Raw genomic sequence first — 20,730 nt, 5'->3', positions numbered from 1 at the left:
ATAGGAGGGGATTGGAGGGTTATGGTCTGAGTGCAGGTAGATGAGACTAGGTCAGGGAGAATGGTCGGCGTGGACTGGTAGGGCCGGACAGGCCTGTTTCCATGCTGTAGTTGTTATTATTATTAACATCGCAGGTAATGACTTGCTTGATTGTACAACCTGACTAAAGTGAAAAGGCAGTTGAGTATCAGCCACTTTTGTGAATCTGGGAAAAGGCAGCAGATTTCCTCCCTCAAAGAACATTTGTGAATGAGTTTAGTTTATATGACGATAAATGGTTTTGTGGTTATTGTTTCCAGCTCACTGTCGCCTTCACCAACACCCTCTCCCCATTACGAATCTATTTTAAACTGAGCTATAGATTCATAGAATTATACAGCATGGAAACAGGCCCTTTAACCCAACTCATCCATGAACCAAGGTGCCTGCCGACCTGAGCTAGTAACATTTGCCTTTGTTCAGCCCATATTCCTTTAATCTTTTCCTATGCATGTACCTGTCTTTTCAACATTAAATTGAACCGATCTGCAGATGCTGGTTTACAATAATAAGCAACGCTGGAGTATCTCAGCGGGATCTGTTTCAGGATGAAATTATTACACTGCTGAACATGCAGTCATTCAAGTGAGACATTAACCTAAAATCTGGCTGACCTACACAGGCAGGTGAAAACGATCCCATATCATTCAAAAAGATCAGAATTCTCTGCTTGCCCTACTCAATATTTCTCTCCGAAATGGCTCTCCCAAACAAAATTAATCAGCTGTCTGTAATTCGTGCAATGTTACTCTCCTTAAGTGTCCATGTATCTAAGATAATAGACATTAATATTTAAATGAGTGTATTGTAAAACATTTGTGTGTGGTCTCACGCTGGCAATGGAGGAGGCCCAGGACAGAAAAGTCAGTATGGGACTGGGAAGGGGAGCTGAAACGGATGGCAACCGGGAGATTCCGTAGGCCTTGGCGCACCGAGCGGAAGTTCAGTATTGGGGGAACAGCACCTCATATTTCACTTGGGTAGCTTACAACCCAGCAGTATGATCATTGAATTATCTAATTTTAAGTAACTTCAACTAACCCTCCCATCCCCCATTACCCCCTTCATCCACCCTAGTTATATAAACAGATCCACAATGTATCCCTCTTGAGATCACACTTTCCCTAGCCAACAATGGGCCTACCAGAGCTCCACCCTGCCCGAGGTTATTTGATGCCGGCCCTGATCTTCTTCTCGCCACTAGCTCTTCACCCTACACCCCCACCCCACCACTTCCAGTGTGAAGGGTCCTGACCCAAAGCTTCATTCTTTTTCTGACCCGCTGATTTACTCCAGCACTTTGTGTCTACCTTTGGTATAAACTGGCATCTTTGGTATAAACGGGCATCTTTGTTTCTACAATGTATCCACATAATATTCATTGTGTTGTATTTACTACCAATCCCATTGTTATACAACTGCACAGTTCCAATTCTTGCAACCCATCTAGCAACCCATTGAGTTTTGCTCACAGTTTCAGCATCTGTAGTTGTTTGTTTTTTTATCATAACCTGCAAGGGGTTATCTTCCCACTCCCTAAAACAGCCCCAGACTCTCCCAATAATCTAGACCCAGTTCCTTCCTTTGATATTAAACCCGATTTCCTGATTTATTTTTGAAACAAACTGAAAATCAGAAACGTTGGGATCCCTTCTGACCCCAAATTACTATCCTCTCTCCACCACGTGCCTCCCCACCGACTGCAGAGCTTCCCATACATTTACAGTCTCTAGACGCAAGTATTCATCGCTCCTCTGGCTGTAAGTGAGTTTATCTGTCAGCGATCGAGAGGAGAAAGTTTAGTCGGCGATGCCTGTTTTGAGGGGAGCCCCCAAAAGATTGTTTGTGCAGCCAGGAGTGATGGCTGGTCCCTGCCTTCAGTCCATTTGCGGCCTCTTTTCCTCAAATGGGCTCTGTCTGCTCCCCCTGCGATATTTCTCGTGTATTATATTGTTTACAGAGTAGCACGTTTACTGTGCTGCTGCAAATAAGAATTTCATTGAAGATAGACGCAAAATGCTGGAGTAACTCAGCGGGACAGGCGGCATCTCTGGAGAGAAGTTGCTCCAGCATTTTGTGTCCATCTTCAGAGGTAAACCAGCATCTGCAGTTCCTTCCTACACATTAAGAATGTAATTGTTCTATCTGACATTAAAACACCTGAGTGCGAGGAGCCCGGGGCCGCTGAGTGCGAGGGGCCCGGGGCCGCTGAGTGAGAGGGGGCCGCTGAGTGCGAGGGGCCCGGGGCCGCTGAGTGCGAGGAGCCCGGGGCCGCTGAGTGCGAGGGGCCCGGGGCCGCTGAGTGCGAGGGGGCCCGGGGTCGAGTGCGAGGGGCCCGGGACCGCTGGGTGCGAGGGGCCCGGGGGCGCTGAGTGCGAGGGGCCCGGGGCCGCGGTGCGAGGGGCCCGGGGCCGCTGAGTGCGAGGGGGCCCGGGGCCGCGGTGCGAGGGGCCCGGGGCCGCTGAGTACGAGGGGCCCGGGGCCGCTGAGTGCGAGGGGCCCGGGGCCGCTGAGTGAGAGGGGGCCGCTGGGTGCGAGGGGCCGGGGGCGACCGCCTCTCCTCGGGCGGGTGTCGGCACCAAACTCGGGCCCAGGCCCTCTCCCTCGCCCGAGGTTACCCCGCCACCCTCACCTCTCCCTCCGACCCCGTCTCCGCTTCCTCCTCCGGAATCTCGTCCTCCTCTCCGATGGTGGGGATTAAATCCATCGTGGTGTCGCTCGCCCTCAAAGCGGGACCGACACGTGTGGGACCGTGTCCGTCGCCAACACCCGCCCGCCGTCGCTCACCACCCGCGCACAAAGGTTCCGCAGCCCAGGACGTCCGTGCTGCTTAGCCTGAGGGAGGGAGGTCCCTTCCTTCTCTCCAGTGATGCTGCCTAGAGTTACTCCAGAGTTTTGTGTCTATCCTCGGACTGAAGGGTGGCTCATTCCCACCTCCCTGCCACGGTTGAGACAGCATAAATACATATATTTTAATATTAACATTTTTAATTTAATATTTAAATATGACATAATATTTAAAGTTTATATATAATACATATCTTTTAATATATTTTAATATTGTCATAGCTAACAAATAATATATAGATGGGTATGTATATATATACAAACACTGAATTTTTTTTCTCATTTATTTTGTTTACAGTGTACTACTTTTACATATTCTGTCGTGCTACTGCGTGTAAGAATTTCACTGTTTTATCTGGGACATAGACTCTATATGACAATAAAACACATGATCCACCTAAATGTTCAGGGTGCAACAACTGTGAAATTAGTGAAACAGTATCTGGCTGGACTGAAAATGCTTTGGCAAACATGATTATTAGAGACATAGAGTAATACGGTGTGCAAACAGGTCCTGCGGTCCAACTTGCCCACACCGGCCAACATGTCCCAGCTACACTAGTCCCACCTGCCTGCATTTGGTCCACATCCCTCCAAACCTGTCCTATCCGTGTACCTGACTAACTGTTTCTTTAATGTTGGGATAGTCCCTGCCTCAACTACCTCCTCTGGCAGCTTGAAATGAATAAACATCCTGGAACTGCAGGAAAAGGATATCAATCTGTTGCATTTAATTCAACATGTGACCAATTTACAGATTTCAGAAGAAACAATCCTTGCTTTGTCTTTACACAACACATTTTCAGAAAATACTAAGTTTCTGATTCAACTGTGGAGAGTGCTTGGAGAAAGCATCAGGGGATTTGCCTTTGCTACCTTAAAAGAGTGACGAATACTAGCAGAACCCTGCAGTTTGATTAGAGTAGTAAATATTCAAGATGTTCACTGGAATATTAAATCAATGAAACCAAGATGATGACAACTCAAGGCTATGAACCAAATTTGAGCTCATTAGTTATCAATCTATTTCTAGTCATCTGTAGGTTCTGGCAGAACACACCCTAAAAAAACTATCAAAAACCAATGTCCTGGTATTTACAAAAGTGCTATGATTGAGAACACTCTCCAAGGAGTGGACAACGGATGTCAATTATCAGTTTATCAAATGCCTAAGAATAGAGAGGCCACTGGATGCAGCAATAAAAAAAACTTAAAATCTTAGCTGAATATTTAAATTATTTGAACCACATAATTAGAATGCAACACTATTTAATCCAATAGAATGCCTATATTTTAAAATAAAGTGCAGAACTATTGAAATAATGACTGGATTTATTTTTAAACAATGAGAAATAAAAGTCATCAGTAAATATAAAACTCTCGCTTTGTGTTGAAAAAACCGTGATAAGCTTTTAAAAAAATTGCAAATCAGATCAATCTGAGAAAATATAGCCTAGATATATCTAATGCGAGGTGATAAAAGGTAAAATATTAAAAGTGAATGTAATTAATTAAATTAGACTCTACCTTTATCAAGAATGGTATACATAGAATGAAGGTGATTGGCAAAAGTGAAAACTTCCTGACACAGCAACTGCTTTGAGTTACCGGAGGAATTGTGGAGGGAATTGGATAAATATCTGCAAAGAAAGACTTTGCAAATCTATGGGGAAGGGGACAGGGAAGTGAGACCAGCTGCATTAACTTTACAAAAGCTAATATAGACCTGATGGACGAACTGACTGCCTCGTGTTGTCATCCATTGGTGACAAACTCAGTGATACAGCATGGAAATATGTATGTTGGCCCATGTTGTCCATGCTCAGCAAGGTACCTTCCTGAGCCATTCCCAATTCCCTGTCTTTGGCCCATATCCTCTTAACCTTTTCTATCCGTGAACCTTTCCAAGTGTCTTTCAGATATTGTAATTGTAGCCACCTCTACCACTTCCTCTGGCAGTTTGGTCTATATAAACACCCGTCTGTGAAATGCTTACCCCTCAGGTCCCCTCTGATTATTTCCCCTCATCTCAGGGGCTGTCACAGTGGCAGTTGAGTTGCTGCCTTACAGCATCAGATACCCGAGGTCAATCCTGACTAGGGGCGCTGTCTGTACAGATGTTTTATGTTCACTGTGACCACGTGGGTTCCTCCGGGTGCTCAGGTTTCCTTCCACATTCCAAAGACGTACAGGTTTGTCAGTTAATTGGCTTCTGTAAATTGTCCCTAACGTGTAGGACAGAACTAGTGTACTGTTGGCACGGACTCTAGTGAGTAGATGTTATTTTTAAAATTCTATCAGCTATGTATCAAGGATAAGATTTTAGGAAATATATTTTGTGCTCCTTTTGGTGTCGTTAATTGGCAAGAAGTTTAAAAAAAATTGAATAACAGTCTGAAGTCTGTTTGCCAGCAGACAAAGGCTTCTGTGCCCGCTTCATTCTCAAATCATCTGAATCTTTATTAAAAAAATCAATTTGAAATATTTCAACCTTCATTCCTCCTGAACTCAAATCTATTCCAGTACTATTAACCTTGTTTTCCTGCTTAGAGGTACTGACAGAATCCAAGCACTACCGGTCAAGATAAAGCCTGCAAAACTGAGACCTTTACTTAGTTGTATTAAACCACTAGAAGTAATCCAAGTTTTATACCCAATAATCATTCGGCATAGAGGGTCAATGGAAAGGGACATGCCGCTGGTCAGACATCAAGAACAAAACGTAAACAATTAAAACACTGCTGTTAGCCAAGATTGACAAAGTCAATGCCATTTGTGGACCAGGCACAGCAGTTTTCAGATCTGCATAGTTCAGAGACTTACAAATTAAACAGGAAATCAAACTACTGAACTACCATTCCAACCAAAAGCAAAATGATGAAGCTGCCAATGTTAGTTTAGAAAAGATAGATGAGTATTTTTATTTTTAAAAGTTCATTTTACAAGCAGTTAACTTGCCACTATTGTAGCAAGTTTATATACATGTGCAGGTCTCAAGCAAAATCTGGTTAAAGCAAACCAAACGGAAGTTCCACAAGTTGTAGTATTGTCCAAGATACAATCCTGATGGGGCCATTGCTGCAAGTTTTTCAACTCAAACTATGCCAGCAATTTTACATAATTCTGCAGTTGTGTAACTCGTTGTTTCCTTCAAGGAGTGTAATAGGTACCCAGTGTAATACGAGTCTCAGCGTCAATTTTGCACTCGTCTTGAACAACTCTCAGTTTTTCAGGATCTTGGTAATGGCCTGCATTTCCTCATGGGTTAAAGGGGTCAGGTTGAATCCTTTGAGTTCAGGTTTTCCTAGGATGATAATTAAATCAAAAGGATTAACAATAACAAGAGTTTACCAACTCATCCTGTCTCCCAGTAGTACAACCAGCATTAGCAGAAATAAAACATGACTTGGCTCTCCAAAGACTCAGTTAGACATGCACTTTGCCAAATAAAATTTACGTTCTCAAGTTAATTTAATTTATTTCAACTCGGAATGCCTCCTACAGCAACTTACATTCACATGTACTTTTTATGAAATAAAGCATCAAGTGATACATGACGGAACATTTGGTAAATAATAATATACCAATTCAAAGATACTTCGAGGGGTGATCTAAAGTTTGGTCAAAGTTGAGAAATGAAGGAAATTCCCCACTAGAGAGGCCAAAGCTCAGAGAATGGTGGACAATGTTTGAGGATAAGGGCAAGCCCATGGAGATATTTAATAACCACGGTTGATGAGAATTTAAAATCTTACTGGAATATGAGCCCATGTGGTTGGAAAGAAGAGATCTCCAGTGATTAAACTGCAACATGACAATAGACTGTTAGCTTCCATTTGGGATGTGATATTCATTTTATGACAGCGTTTCACAACAGTGTTCAGGGAGCAGGAATGAGCAACACACTCCCAAATGAGAATTAACAAAAACAAAACAGGGATTTCAAGCACGTGGACAATATTCCAGCATACCTCCCACAAAATTATAGACGTTCACTTAAAATGGTCAACAACAGTTGGTAACTGAACAAAGCTGGTTAAGGGAAGGATTTTACCAAAGTATAAAATAAGGTATAAATTGGATCTTTGGATATCCATTCAAATTAAACTAGGAAAATTGATCCAGTGAAAGAGTAAAAATAGAGGTATTAGAAAGTTATACTGTAACTCTAAGATACGGGAACGAGATTATCATTGTCTTTGACGTTAATTCACAAAATGCTGGAGTAACTCAGCAGGTCAGGCAGCATCTCAAGAGAGAAGGAATGGGTGACGTTTCGGGTTGAGACCCTTCTTCAGTCTGAAGAAGGGTCTCGACCCGAAACATCACCCATTCCTTCTCTCCTGAGATGCTGCCTGACCTGCTGAGTTACTCCAGCATTTTGTGAATAAATACCTTCGATTTGTACCAGCATCTGCAGTTATTGTCTTATATATATTGTCTTTGACATAATCTGCCCAGGAGGGTTTGAGTTGTAAGAACTTTGTGGATATTTAATTTAACAAGTTAAGGTTCAACATATTAGTTTAAATCTAAAGGTCTTTCTTTAAAAAATACAACATTTGCAGTGTTAACTGACTCTTACCCAAATGGTCAAAGCATTTGTATGAGGTACATAAAAAGGCGAGGTAACTAAGGAAAAGAGGAGGTACAATAAATGACAGAGACTAGAATCTTAAGCAAAAAAATGGCTGGAGGGGGATGGGTATTACTTGGAAAGGAATTACAGCACCTCATATTCCACTTTGGTCTTGAAGAGGTCTTGGGTCTGGCTGTCAAAGCCGCCACAGCCAAACATAAAAACAGCTTTTTTTACGTGATTAGTAGCTCTGCTCAATAACCAAAAGTCTGGAGTCCCTTTTTGCACTGGCTTATTTCACTCACATGTGTAAACTATAATGTTGTGTTCTTAATGTTTTAATATTTTATGCTTTATTCTTAATTGTTTACTGTATGTTCGTTTTGTTACTTGCAAGCGGAGCAACCTTATATGTGTACAAAATTGGCCAATAAACTTATTCATTCATTCAATAACAGAACCACATATTCCACTTGGTAGCTTACAAACCCAATGTTATGAACACTGAATTCTCCAGTTTCCAGTAATACATCCCCGATCCAATGCATACACATTACTCCCACCACTCGTCACACTGTTTCTTTCCCCTCCTCTGCACTCTGATCTCCCGTCCCCATCCATATTTCCCTTTTACCCTCCACCTCTTTCCCTGTCCCATTCCACGAGTGTCCCTTTACATTTACATTTTACCCTTCTTCTTCTTTCTTTATTTAACACCCGTTTGTCTCTTTTTTGCCTCGACATCGCCATTTGCTCCACCCAACTATTGAACACTCCCCCCTCTTCTTTATCCACCCATCGCCTTCCAGACTGTCTTGCCCCCAAATCCCCTTTCCAGCTTTCTCCCCCCTACTCCATCAGTCTGAGGGAGGGTCTCAACCCAAAACGTCATCTGAGGAAAAAAGGGCATTGCTCAGAATTCCTTCTTCACTTCCCACATGCAACTGCCAACAGTTCCAGAGAACCCTCCCAAGAGTTCCAATGTAGTCAGCTATAAATTACTGCAGTTAGAGTTGTTGTAATTGAGAATCGTATTTTCATAGAACATTGAATAGAACAGCGCAACAGGCCCTTCGGCCCACAATGTCTGTGCTGAACATGATGCCACGACCAACTCTTATCAGCCTGCATATAATCCATATCTCTCCTTTCAATGCACATCCCTATGCCTATTCAAAAATCTCTTGAATGTCACCATTGTATCTGCCTCACCAACCTTGGCAGCACATTCCTATAAACCTACTGACTCCCACAACTATCTAGACTGTACTTCTTCCCATCCTGCCTCCTACAAAGACTCTATCGTCTACTCCCAATTCCTCCGTCTATGGAGGATCTGTGTCCAAGATGAGGTGTTCCATACCCGGACATCCGAGATAGTGTTATAGAATGACACTATGGCACAACAGTCAAGTGTTGGTTGCCTTGCAGAAACCAAGGTTCCTTCTTGACTCCAGTGCTCTGTGTCTAGAGTTTCCCCATTATCTGGTTTCTTTCTTTGTTCAAAGGACATGCGGTTGAGTTAACAGATTTCTGGTAATGGCCTGCATTTCCGCATGGGTTAACAGATAATAACAGATTTCTGTTAACTACCCTTAGTGTAGAAAAAGAATATGAAAGGAAAGCTAATGGGCTTATGAGACAGAATATAGTTGCAGGAATATGGAGCAACAAGGAGGGGAAAATGGGACAAACATGACTGCTCTGTTGGGTTCTGACATGGAGTTGATGGGCCAAGTGGTCTCCTTCTGTGTCATAATAAATATGTCATTACATTGAAAATATAAAGCAGGAGCATGTCATTCGGCCCCTCAAGCTTCTTCTGCTTTTCATGACCAATCCAATTGTTTGCTCTGCATTCTCACCCACCTGTGGTAAACTCATTTCTTTACCTGTCAAGTACCTACCTTTGTCTTAAAAACACAGGACTCTGTTTCCACTATCCTTTGTGGGAGAGGGTTCCAAAGGAACACGGGCCTCTGAGAGGAAATGATTTTTACCCTGTTGCAGTTTAAAATAGGCAATCCTTTACTTTTATTTTTTAAAGTCTGACCCCCCTAATTCCATATTCTTCCTTCCATATTCATTCTGTCAAAACACACCAGCATCTTGTATGTTTCATTAAATGGAAACAACAGTGTTTCCACCCTCTCTGTTAAAGGACATTGTAAATGTTAGTATTTTATTTATTCACTGGAGGGATCAGATTTCCAAGTTTAAAATGATTCCCAAAGGCCAGAGATAATCTAGGTGAACTCTACATATACAGGAGAATTATAAAAGGATTTTTTTTTTTTTAAATCACCTTGAGCTTCATTTAAACGATTAACTTTCATTTTCAACTGATTACAAAGTTTGCGTATTTCTTCATCCAAATGCTCTTGATCTGAAAGAACAAGTGATTTTGGGCTTAAATCGTGGAATTATTAACAAGTACTGGACACCTTCAAATATTAATATTAATCAATCCTTTACCATTTTACTTTTCTGTTATTTTACACTAAAAAGAAAAATCTCATTTTTCCACATTATAGTTTGTAAGATTCTCATCTGTTCCTAGATTATGGATTTCCAATCATCGCTATGAGAAATGCCACATAATAGGCCTGATACATTTATAGAAAAAAAAATGTAAAATCATTCGAATCCTGCAATTCTGTCCAGACCTAGGCACACAATTCCCTGAAAGTGGGGTCACAAGTTGATAGGATGGTAAGGAAGGCGTTTGATACATTGGAATTCAAAAGTCAGGGCATTGAGTATACATCGTTGTTACATTTGTACAAAATGTTGGTGAGACTGCATTTGGAATAATGCGTTGAGTTTTGACCACTCTGCTACAGGGTAGATGCCATTAAGTTGAAAAGAGTGGAGAAGATTTATAAGGATGTTGTCAGGACTATGGGCTTGAGGTGAAGGAAAGGTTGTGCAGGCAAGGACTTTATTCCATGGAGCAGAGGAGGTGGAGGGGTAATCTTATAGAGGTGTACAAAATTATGAGGGGAATAGACAGGGTGAATGCAGTCTTTTACCCAGGGTACGTGAATCAAAAAGCAGTGGACATAAATTTAAGGTGAGCAGGGCAAAATTTAATTGGATCCAGAGTGGCAACTTTATTTACTCAGATGGCTATATGGAATGAGTTGCCCGAGAGGGTAGTCGAGGCAAGTACTATATAACAGCATTTAAAAGTCACTTGGACAGGTATATGGATAGAAACAAAGAGAGGTAGGGGCCAAACATAGGCAAATGGGACTAGATTTGATGAAGCATCTTCGTTGCATTGGGCAAGTGGGCTGAAGGGCCTTTTTCCATGCTGTATGACTGTGACATAATATTAGGACAAGTCTTTCCCCTGGTTTTGAATAGCAAAGGCAGAAACTAAATTGAAATAAATTCTTAATTGTTAACTGTATGTTTGTGTTGTCATTTGTGAGCGGAGCACCATGCATACTTGGCCAATAAACTTATTCATTCATTCATTACCTTCTCAAAGAACAAAACAAATAAAACGTGACTGAATAATTGGTTCAGCAAAGAATACCACTGTTAAAGTAAAGCAGAATGCTACATGAAATCTAACTCAAATCTCTCTTCTCTATCAGAGGTTTATTTCCATAATCCCCTTAGTTTGTGACTTTTCACCATCCATCATTGTAAACATGCGTCTTTGCATGACACTATAATTTACATTGCTGCTTCCAGCTCACATGTTAAATAGTTGATGCCACTTAAGCCGTGTACAATACCTACCTTTCTGAATCATGTCCATGGTGTTAGGCTTGGAGAATTTGATAAACATGTCTCCAAAACAAACCATCACATTACCTGTAAAAAAAAGATAAAAGACAGCAAGTGTTACCAAATAATGCGATCCTGAGTTTTAATGACCTGATATGCAAGAGTTCTTTTTATACGAGGGTAGACACAAAATGCTGGAGTAACTCAGCATTAATCACTGAGCCGGGCAGCATCTCAGGAGAGAAGGAATGGGTGACGTTTCGGGTCGAGACCCTTCTTCAGACTGATGTCAGGGGAGGGTGCGGGACAAAGATAGGATGTAGACAGAGACAGGAAGACTAGTAGGAGAAGTATACAATGTGAATTGAGGTCAGATTCCAAAAGAAGAACATGACACTGCACGATGCAAAACCCAAGTTGTGGCCATTGGTAAGTTAGCAGGTCCTACATGAATAGGACGGGTTTGGAGGGATATGGGCCAAACGCGAGTAGGCGGGACTAGTGTGGCTGGGACATGTTGGCCGGTGTCGGCAGGTTGGGCTGAAGGACCTATTTCCACACTGTATTACTCTATCACAGCCATGGCACCAGTTCATTTACCATGTTTAATATGATTGTCCCAAGCAGCAGGGTATAATTCGGCAATACTTGTTGTATAGGGGCACCTGTTGGAATTGCATGCTGTCAGCCCTATTGGTTTGACACCTTTCAGTGCTTGTCAGAATGGTGATTATATGCTTAAGACAAAGTGAACACCAGAATTTAAAAATCACTCTCTTGCGTTAACTGCCGAATTTTGAAGAGTCTTGAATAGACACAATAACTAAGCTTCCACAGTCCTGCTGGACAGAAAATGCCACAGAGAAAATAGATTTGTCTAATTCCAGTCCCAAATGGCCATCCTTGTTCCAGACACCACAACCAGGGGGAAAAAAATCCTGCAAAATACAAGGTGCTGGTGAATTCAGCAGGTCAAGCTGCATCTGGGGAGAGATGGGCGACATTTCAGGTTGGGACCCCTCTTTAGACTTGCCTAGCCTACTGAGTTCCTCAAGCACTTTGTTTTTTTGTTGACGATACCAGCATTTGCTGTCTCTTGTGTCTTCTTTCTTTAAAACATTCCTGCATTGGAGAGAATCCGGAGGAGGTTCACAAAAATGATCCCGGGGATGATTGGGTTAATGCATAATGGTTCTGGGCCTGTACTCGCGAGAGTTTAGGATGAGGGGTGGATCTCATTGAAACTCACGGAATAATGAAAGGCCTAGATAGAGTGGATGTGGAGAGGATGTTTCCCACTAGTGGGAGGGTCTAGGACTAGAGGGCACAGCCTCAGAATAGAAGGATGTACCGTTGGAAAGGAGATGAGGAGGAATTTCTTTAGCTAGAGTGTGGTGAATCTGTGAAATTCATTGCCACAAATAGCTGTGGAGGCCCTCTTTGGGTATTTTTTAAGCAGAGATTGATAGATTCTTGATTAGTAAGGGTGTCAAAGATTATAGGGAGATGGCTGGACAATGGGGTTGAGAGGGAAAGATAGATCAGTCCATAATTGAATGGCAGTGCAGGCACAATGGGTCTAATGGCCTAATTCTGCTCTATGTCTTATCAACCTATATGAAAATATCTTTACCAATCTGTGGGAACTATTCCCTAATCTATGGAAATTTGATAGATGACAACCAAGTGCATACTCCATCTCCACAAACCTTGGAATCGGAGGTTAAGTTCTGGTGATGTACTGACTTCAGTCAAATATGTTTTGCAAACGTTAAAAAAAAACATTGCCAATTTCTTTCAGCTGCTCATTCACATTAAACGATCGTCCTCCATTATCTCCAGATGATCCCTTTCCATGAAAACGTGTTTAATTTTTCTGCCACTTTCCCCAACATAAGTTCTGCTGTTTCACTCATCATAGAACCCACAATATACCTTTTCCTGTCACAGGAAGAAGATGCAAACCCCACACAGACAGCACCGGTAGCCAGGATCAAAGGCGGATCTCTGGCACTGTAAGGCAACAACTCTACCACTGCGAGACAGTGCCAACCCAAACATGTCTTGTTTACTGAGTAAATTATTCATATGTCCAGTGTACAAAATAGTCAAGATTGCAATCCACTGACTACAATTTTAAGGGAGACGTTCTTTTAGGAAGATGAGGAAATTTTTCTTTAGTCAGAGGGTGGCGAATCGGTGGAATTCTTTGCCACGGAAGGCTGTAGAGGCCGTCAGTGGATATTTTTAAGGCAGAGAGAGAGATAGATTCTTGATTAGTACAGGTGTCAGAGGTTATAGGGAAAAGGCTAGAAAATGGGGTTAGGAGGGAGAGATAGATCAGCCATGATTAAATGGCAGAGTAGACTTGATGGGTCGAATGGCCTAATTCTACTCCTATCCCTTATGACCTTTTGAACAAGTAGCATGTGTTGGGCCTATTTTATCAATGTTGATCTTTGATATGCTGAAATTAAAATTACCACTATAAAACCACCCTATCTGTCTTGAACCATGAAAGTATAATTCCACATGATGGAGAACTGCTAGTGATAGTAGCACCAACACAGTTCTGAGGCCTAATTATTGTGGCGTACATAGATGGACGCCGCAGAGAAAGAACTTTCGCCCCCTCAATCTGTGGCAAGCATCAAACATAATTCTTCAGACTAATTTTACATTAATCCCACTTTGTTTATTCCCTCTGCATTTCCATCCAATAGATTCTATTACATACTCACTGGGAGCAATTTATGGTGGTCAATTAACCCACATCTTTGGAATATGGGAGGAAACAGGCCCTATGACACTATGAAACCAGGTCACAGGGAAAACATGCAAACTCTAGACAGAGAGCACACTTAAATTAGGTTTGAACCTCAGTCTCTGGCGCTGTGGGACTGACTCTCTATTAGTAGAGGCACTCTGCCCTCCTAGCCTCTGTACCTGATTGTTTGCTGCTATTGCGCAATGCTCTCAGTGCTTCACGATTTCGATGTCTCTTCGTATCCAAACTAATGATCTGAAATTCACCAGATGTAAACAAATGGTCAACCATACTTCTGGTACGTCAAGAATAATATTATATTAATATGGATAATTTCAGAATGCAAACTTTATTTACAAAAAAAAACATTGGAATTTCCCACCAATGTTGAACGTGTATATTTTCAAGGTCTACATATGAAACAGAAATCTGAATTATAACAGAACTTGGGGATTGCAAAGCTGAAATAAAAAGCCATGGTCCTTATAATTAACTTCTACCATCCTATCATTGCAGAGTGTTGACTAATCAATTGTCAATATTAAGTCATTGAGTCAGAGATATTCAGCACAGAAAATAGGTCCTTTGGCCCAACTCATCCATGACCTTAGCTCGTCACATTTGCATGCACTAATATCACTCTTGATTGACCTTTGCGATCCATGTGTTTGTCCAATGACTTTTAAACATTGTCATTAAATTCATAGATCACACAGCTCATTTGGCCCAACTTGTTCAAGCGACTACGATGCCCATCTCAGCTAGTCCCATATGCCAGCATTTGACTCATATCCTTCATCCAACCACCTCTTGTGCCCACCTCTACAGATTCCTCATTCCATAGTCCCTTTGCGTGAAAAAGTTGCCCCTCAGGTCCTTAAAATCCATCCACTCTCATCTAAAATCTTTGCCCACTAGTTTTAAGACTCCCCTACCCTGGGAAAAAAGACTATGATAATCTATCTTATCTATACTCCTCATAATTTTATATACCTTAGTTTAGATTAGTTTATTATTGTCAAGTGAAGTGGTACACTTATGTGGCCTGGGTGAGCTGCCTGTTGCCAATGACTGGTCTGGAAAAGTGTCTTGACCCGAAACATCACTTATTCCTTTACTCCAGTGATGTTACCTGACCCGCTGAGTTACTCCAGCTTTTTGTGTCTGTCTACGGTTAGAACCAGCATCTGCTGTTCCTCCCTACCCATTTTGACTAGCCAAAATGTATAGGAAGGAACTGCAGATGCTGGTTTACACCGAAGATGGACACAAAATGCTAGAGTAACTCAGCGGAAAAGGCAGCATCATCATATTCTACGTCAAGTGTAGAATAGCTCATTGTTAGCAAGGAGAAGGTTAGCTAAGAGAAGGCTTCTCCGAGCTAACAATGAGCAATTCCACATTTTGAAGAAGTCTGAAGAAGGGTCTCCACCCGAAATGTCACCCATTCCTTCTCTCCAGAGATGCTGCCTGTCCCAAAGCTACTCCAGCTTTTTGTGTCTATCTTCGGTTTAAACCAGCATCTGCAGTTCCTTCCTACATTTTCCAAGATCTGCATCCCTTTTGATGTCTCGTTCTCACACCTTACCATCTCTTACTCCCTTAAATTTACGAGTCATCCTTAAATACAGGACAGTGCCGTAAGACTGGAGGATTGCAAATGTTGTGCCTCTTTTCAAGAAGGGCTGCAGGAAAAATGCTGGGAACTATAGGCTAGTGAGCTTAACATCTGTAGTTGGTAAGTTACGGGAGAGTATTGTGAGGGATAGAATATACAGGCATTTGGATGGGCAAGGGCTGATTAGGGATAGTCAGCAATGTTTTGTACGTGGGAGGTCGTGTCTCACAAATCAAATTGAGTTTTTTGAAGACGTGACCAAAAAGATCAATGAGGGCTACACGGATTTCAGTAAGGCATTTGACAAGGTTCCACATGGTAGGCTGCTCTGGAAGGTTAGATCGCATGGGATCCAAGGAGAGATAGCTGAATGGATGGCAAATTGGCTCCACGGAAGGAAGCAGAGGGTGATGGTGGAAGTTTGCTTCTCGGACTAGTGACTAGTGGTGTGCCTCAGGGTTCGGGCCCGTTACTGTTTGTCATCTACATCAATGATTTGTCATCTACACCAATGATTTGGATGAGAACATACAAGGCAAGATTAGCAAGTTTGCTGATGATACAAAAGTGGGTGGTTTTGTAGATAGTGAAGACGGTTGTGAACAATTGCAGGAGGATCTGGGTTGATAGGCCAGGTGGGCGGAGGAATGGTTGATGGCATTTAATACAGAGAAGTATGAGGGGTTGCATTTTGGGACATCTAACAAGGACAGGACCTTCACAGTGAATGGTAGGCCTCTGGGAAGTGTTGTAGAGCAGAGGGATCTAGGAGTGCAGGTGCATGGTTCCTTGAAGGTCGAGTCGCAGGTAGATAAGGTAGTCAAAAAGGCTTTTGGCACATTGGCCTTCATCAGTCAGAGTATAGAGTAGAGAGGTTGGGAGGTCATGTTGCAGTTGTATAAGATGCTGGTGAGACCACATTTAGAATATTGTGTTCAGTTCTGGGCACTATGTTATAGGAAACATATTGTCAAGCTTGAAAGGGTTCAGAGCAGATTTACAAGGATGTTGCCAGGACTAGAGAGTGTGAGTCAAAGGAAGAGGTTGAGTAAGCTGGGTCTCTATTCGGAGCACAGGTGGAAGAGGGATGATCTAAGAGAGGTGTACAAAATCATGAGAGGAATAGATTGGGTAGATGAAGAGTCTCTTGCCCAGAGAAGGGGAATTGAGGATGAGAGGCCATAGGCTCAAGGTGATGGGGAAAATATTTAATAGGAATCTGAGAGGTGACTTTTTCACACAAAGGGTAGTGGGTGTATGGAACATGCTGCCAAAGGAGGTAGTTGAGGCTGGGATTATCCCATCGTTTAAGAAACAGTTAGTCAGGTACATGGTTAGGACAGGTTTGGAGGGATATGGACTAAGCACAGGCAGGTGGGACAAGAGTAGTTGAGACATGTTGGCCGGTGTGGACAAGTTGGGCCGAAGGGTCTGTTTCCACATTGTATCACTGTATGACTCTTAGATCTGTGTGCCTCTCTCTCTCCCCTGACTCAGTCTGAAGAAGAAAGAGACAAAACGTTGGAGCAACTCAGCGAGTCAGGCAGCATCTCTGGATTGAAGGAACAGGTGACGTTTCGTGTTGAGACCCTTCCTCAGACAACATTCTCTCTGAAGAAGGGTCTCAACCCGGGACGTCTCCCATTCCATCTCTCCAGATATGCTGCCTGACCCGCTGAGTTACTCCAGTGTTTTGTGTCTGTCTGTTTGACTGGCCCTCTCACTTCCAGTCAATCGCCCAGAGACAGTACAGGCACATTTGCACTCCTCTTCCTCTTCCTCTTCCTCTTCCCCTTCCCTCCTCTCTCCCCTCCTCTCCTCCCCACCCCTCCTCTCCCTTCCTCTCCTCTCCCCTCCCCTCCTCTCTCCTCCCCACCCCTCACCTCCTCTCCCTTCCCCTCTCTCCTCCACTCCCCTCCTCTACCCTACCCCCTCCCCTCTCTCCCCCTCCCTCCTCTCTCCCCCTCCCTCCCCTCTCTCCCCCTCCCTCCCACCTCCCCCTCCCTACTCTCTCCCCCTCCCTCCTCTCTCCCCCTCCCTCCTCTCTCCCCCTCCCTCCCCCCTCTCTCCCCTCTCCCCCTCCCCTCTTTCCCCCTCCCTCCTCTCTCCCTTCTCTCTCCCCCTCCCTTCTCTCCCCCTCCCTCCTCTCTCCCCCTCCCTCCTCTCTCCCCCCTCTCTCCCCCTCCCTCCTCTCTCCCCCTCCCTTCTCTCTCCCCCTCCCTCCTCTCTCCCCCTCCCTCCTCTCTCCCCCTCCCTCCTCTCTCCCCCTCCCTCCTCTCTCCCCCTCCCTCCTCTCTCCCCCTCCCTCCTCTCTCCCCCTCCCTTCTCTCTCCCCCTCCCTCCTCTCCCCCTCCCTCCTCTCTCCCCCTCCCTCCTCTCTCCCCCTCTCTCCTCTCTCCCCCTCCCTTCTCTCTCCCCCTCCCTCCTCTCTCCCCCTCCCTCCTCTCTCCCCCTCCCTTCTCTCTCCCCCTCCCTCCTCTCTCCCCCTCCCTCCCCCCTCTCTCCTCTCTCCCCCTCCCCTCTTTCCCCCTCCCTCCTCTCTCCCTTCTCTCTCCCCCTCCCTTCTCTCCCCCTCCCTCCTCTCTCCCCCTCCCTCCTCTCTCCCCCTCCCTCCTCTCTCCCCCCTCTCTCCCCCTCCCTCCTCTCTCCCCCTCCCTTCTCTCTCCCCCTCCCTCCTCTCTCCCCCTCCCTCCTCTCTCCCCCTCCCTCCTCTCTCCCCCTCCCTCCTCTCTCCCCCCTCTCTCCCCCTCCCTCCTCTCTCCCCCTCCCTTCTCTCTCCCCCTCCCTCCTCTCCCCCTCCCTCCTCTCTCCCCCTCCCTCCTCTCTCCCCCTCCCTTCTCTCTCCCCCTCCCTTCTCTCTCCCCCTCCCTCCTCTCCCCCTCCCTCCTCTCTCCCCCTCCCTCCTCTCTCCCCCTCCCTCCTCTCTCCCCCTCTCTCCTCTCTCCCCCTCCCTCCTCTCTCCCCCTCCCTCCTCTCTCCCCCTCCATCCTCTCTCCCCCTCCCTCCTCTCTCCCCCTCCCTCCTCTCTCCCCTTCCCCTCCCTCCCCTCTCTCTCCCCTCTCTCCCCCTCCCTCCTCTCTCCCCCTCCCTCCTCTCTCCCCCTTCCCCTCCCTCCCCTCCCCTCTCTCCCCCTCCCTCCTCTCTCCCCCTCCCTCCTCTCTCCCCCTCCCTCCTCTCTCCCCCTTCCCCTCCCTCCCCTCTCTCTCTCCTCTCTCCCCCTCCCTCCTCTCTCCCCCTCCCTCCTCTCTCCCCCTCCCTCCTCTCTCCCCCTCCCTCCTCTCTCCCCCTCCCTCCTCTCTCCCCCTCCCTTCTCTCTCCCCCTCCCTCCTCTCCCCCTCCCTCCTCTCTCCCCCTCCCTCCTCTCTCCCCCTCTCTCCTCTCTCCCCCTCCCTTCTCTCTCCCCCTCCCTCCTCTCTCCCCCTCCCTCCTCTCTCCCCCTCCCTTCTCTCTCCCCCTCCCTCCTCTCTCCCCCTCCCTCCCCCCTCTCTCCTCTCTCCCCCTCCCCTCTTTCCCCCTCCCTCCTCTCTCCCTTCTCTCTCCCCCTCCCTTCTCTCCCCCTCCCTCCTCTCTCCCCCTCCCTCCTCTCTCCCCCTCCCTCCTCTCTCCCCCCTCTCTCCCCCTCCCTCCTCTCTCCCCCTCCCTTCTCTCTCCCCCTCCCTCCTCTCTCCCCCTCCCTCCTCTCTCCCCCTCCCTCCTCTCTCCCCCTCCCTCCTCTCTCCCCCCTCTCTCCCCCTCCCTCCTCTCTCCCCCTCCCTTCTCTCTCCCCCTCCCTCCTCTCTCCCCCTCCCTCCTCTCTCCCCCTCCCTCCTCTCTCCCCCTCCCTCCTCTCTCCCCCCTCTCTCCCCCTCCCTCCTCTCTCCCCCTCCCTTCTCTCTCCCCCTCCCTCCTCTCCCCCTCCCTCCTCTCTCCCCCTCCCTCCTCTCTCCCCCTCTCTCCTCTCTCCCCCTCCCTCCTCTCTCCCCCTCCCTCCTCTCTCCCCCTCCATCCTCTCTCCCCCTCCCTCCTCTCTCCCCCTCCCTCCTCTCTCCCCTTCCCCTCCCTCCCCTCTCTCTCCCCTCTCTCCCCCTCCCTCCTCTCTCCCCCTCCCTCCTCTCTCCCCTTCCCCTCCCTCCCCTCTCTCTCTCCTCTCTCCCCCTCCCTCCTCTCTCCCCCTCCCTCCTCTCTCCCCCTCTCTCCCTCTCCCTCCCCCTCTCCCTCTCCCTCCTCTCTCCTCTCTCCCTCCCCTCCCCTCCCCTCTCCTCCCCCGTACCTGCTGCTTGTCTGCCATCACGCTCTCTGCCAGCAACTCCACCTCAGTCAGGTAGTCCATCACTCTCTCCGAGTGCCGCGCCATCTTGGCTGGCTGCGGCCCAGGTCTGCAGGGCGATGGTCCCTCAGTAACTCCCCCTTCGCTCCATTGGGCCGGACGATCCTTGCTCTGCGCCAGTGTGGTTTGGCAAAGGCGACGTCAGTCACCGGCGTCCCCGCCCCGCCCCGCCCCGCCCTGGGCTGGGGCATTCTGGGAGTTGTAGTCCGCCGCCACCAAAGATACCAGATTATCAAGTCAAGTCAAGTTTATTTGTCACATACACATACAAGATGTTGTTGTTGACATTCCACATCTGTGGAATTCTCTGCCTCAGGATGTCAGGTCTCTCCTCAAGGACCGTAACACCGCCTTCAGGTCTAGTGATAGAGCTCTATACAGTGCTGCTAGAACCAACCTGAAGAGAGGCATCAAGGATGCCAAAGCGTCCTACAAGAGGAAGATTGAAGACCACTTCTCCAACAATGACCCACGGCGGGTATGGCAAGGCATCCAGCACATCACCAACTACAAGACCAGCAACCGCACGACTGCCGACGGCGACGCCTCGCTGGCTGAGGAACTTAACTGTTTCTTTGCTCGTTTCGAGGTGAAAGCTACAGTGGCAGACATTACACCCTCTCCAGCACCTGACAGCAACACCTTCACTGTGCAGGAGTATGATGTTAAGCGCGTGCTCAGAGCAGTGAATCCCAGGAAAGCTGCAGGCCCCGATGGTGTGACGGGCAGAGTGCTGAGGGAATGTGCAGACCAATTATCTGAGGTCTTCACAAAAATCTTCAACCTGTCCCTTTTAAAATCCACCATCCCTCCCTGCCTGAAGTCCGCCATAA

At 46.2% G+C, this 20,730-nt stretch overlaps 2 protein-coding genes across 2 annotated transcripts in view; both read right to left on the bottom strand.

Annotated features, from left to right (window-relative positions):
- ddx27 (DEAD (Asp-Glu-Ala-Asp) box polypeptide 27) overlaps window positions 1-2,851 on the bottom strand; it is a 35,501-nt gene extending 32,650 nt beyond the window's left edge. The window contains exon 1 of the mRNA XM_078418634.1: window positions 2,672-2,851. Coding sequence (XP_078274760.1) covers window positions 2,672-2,746 — 75 coding nt within the window. The 5' untranslated portion in view covers window positions 2,747-2,851. The remainder of the gene's footprint in view (window positions 1-2,671) is intronic.
- Window positions 2,852-5,778: 2,927 nt separating this feature from the next.
- On the bottom strand, window positions 5,779-19,997 carry pdrg1 (p53 and DNA-damage regulated 1). The gene is made up of 5 exons (XM_078419235.1): window positions 19,841-19,997; window positions 14,153-14,228; window positions 11,219-11,293; window positions 9,771-9,851; window positions 5,779-6,190 (listed from the first exon to the last, which is right to left on the bottom strand). The coding sequence occupies exons 1-5, from the start codon at window positions 19,922-19,924 to the stop codon at window positions 6,108-6,110; spliced, it is 399 nt and encodes a 132-aa protein (XP_078275361.1). The 5' UTR covers window positions 19,925-19,997; the 3' UTR covers window positions 5,779-6,107.
- Between the last annotated feature and the right edge of the window lie 733 nt (window positions 19,998-20,730).

Source organism: Rhinoraja longicauda, chromosome 22, assembly GCF_053455715.1.
Source record: "Rhinoraja longicauda isolate Sanriku21f chromosome 22, sRhiLon1.1, whole genome shotgun sequence".
NCBI lineage: Eukaryota > Metazoa > Chordata > Chondrichthyes > Rajiformes > Arhynchobatidae > Rhinoraja > Rhinoraja longicauda.
Note: the sequence above shows the minus strand (reverse complement) of the source record. Positions and strands in the feature narration are given on the sequence as shown.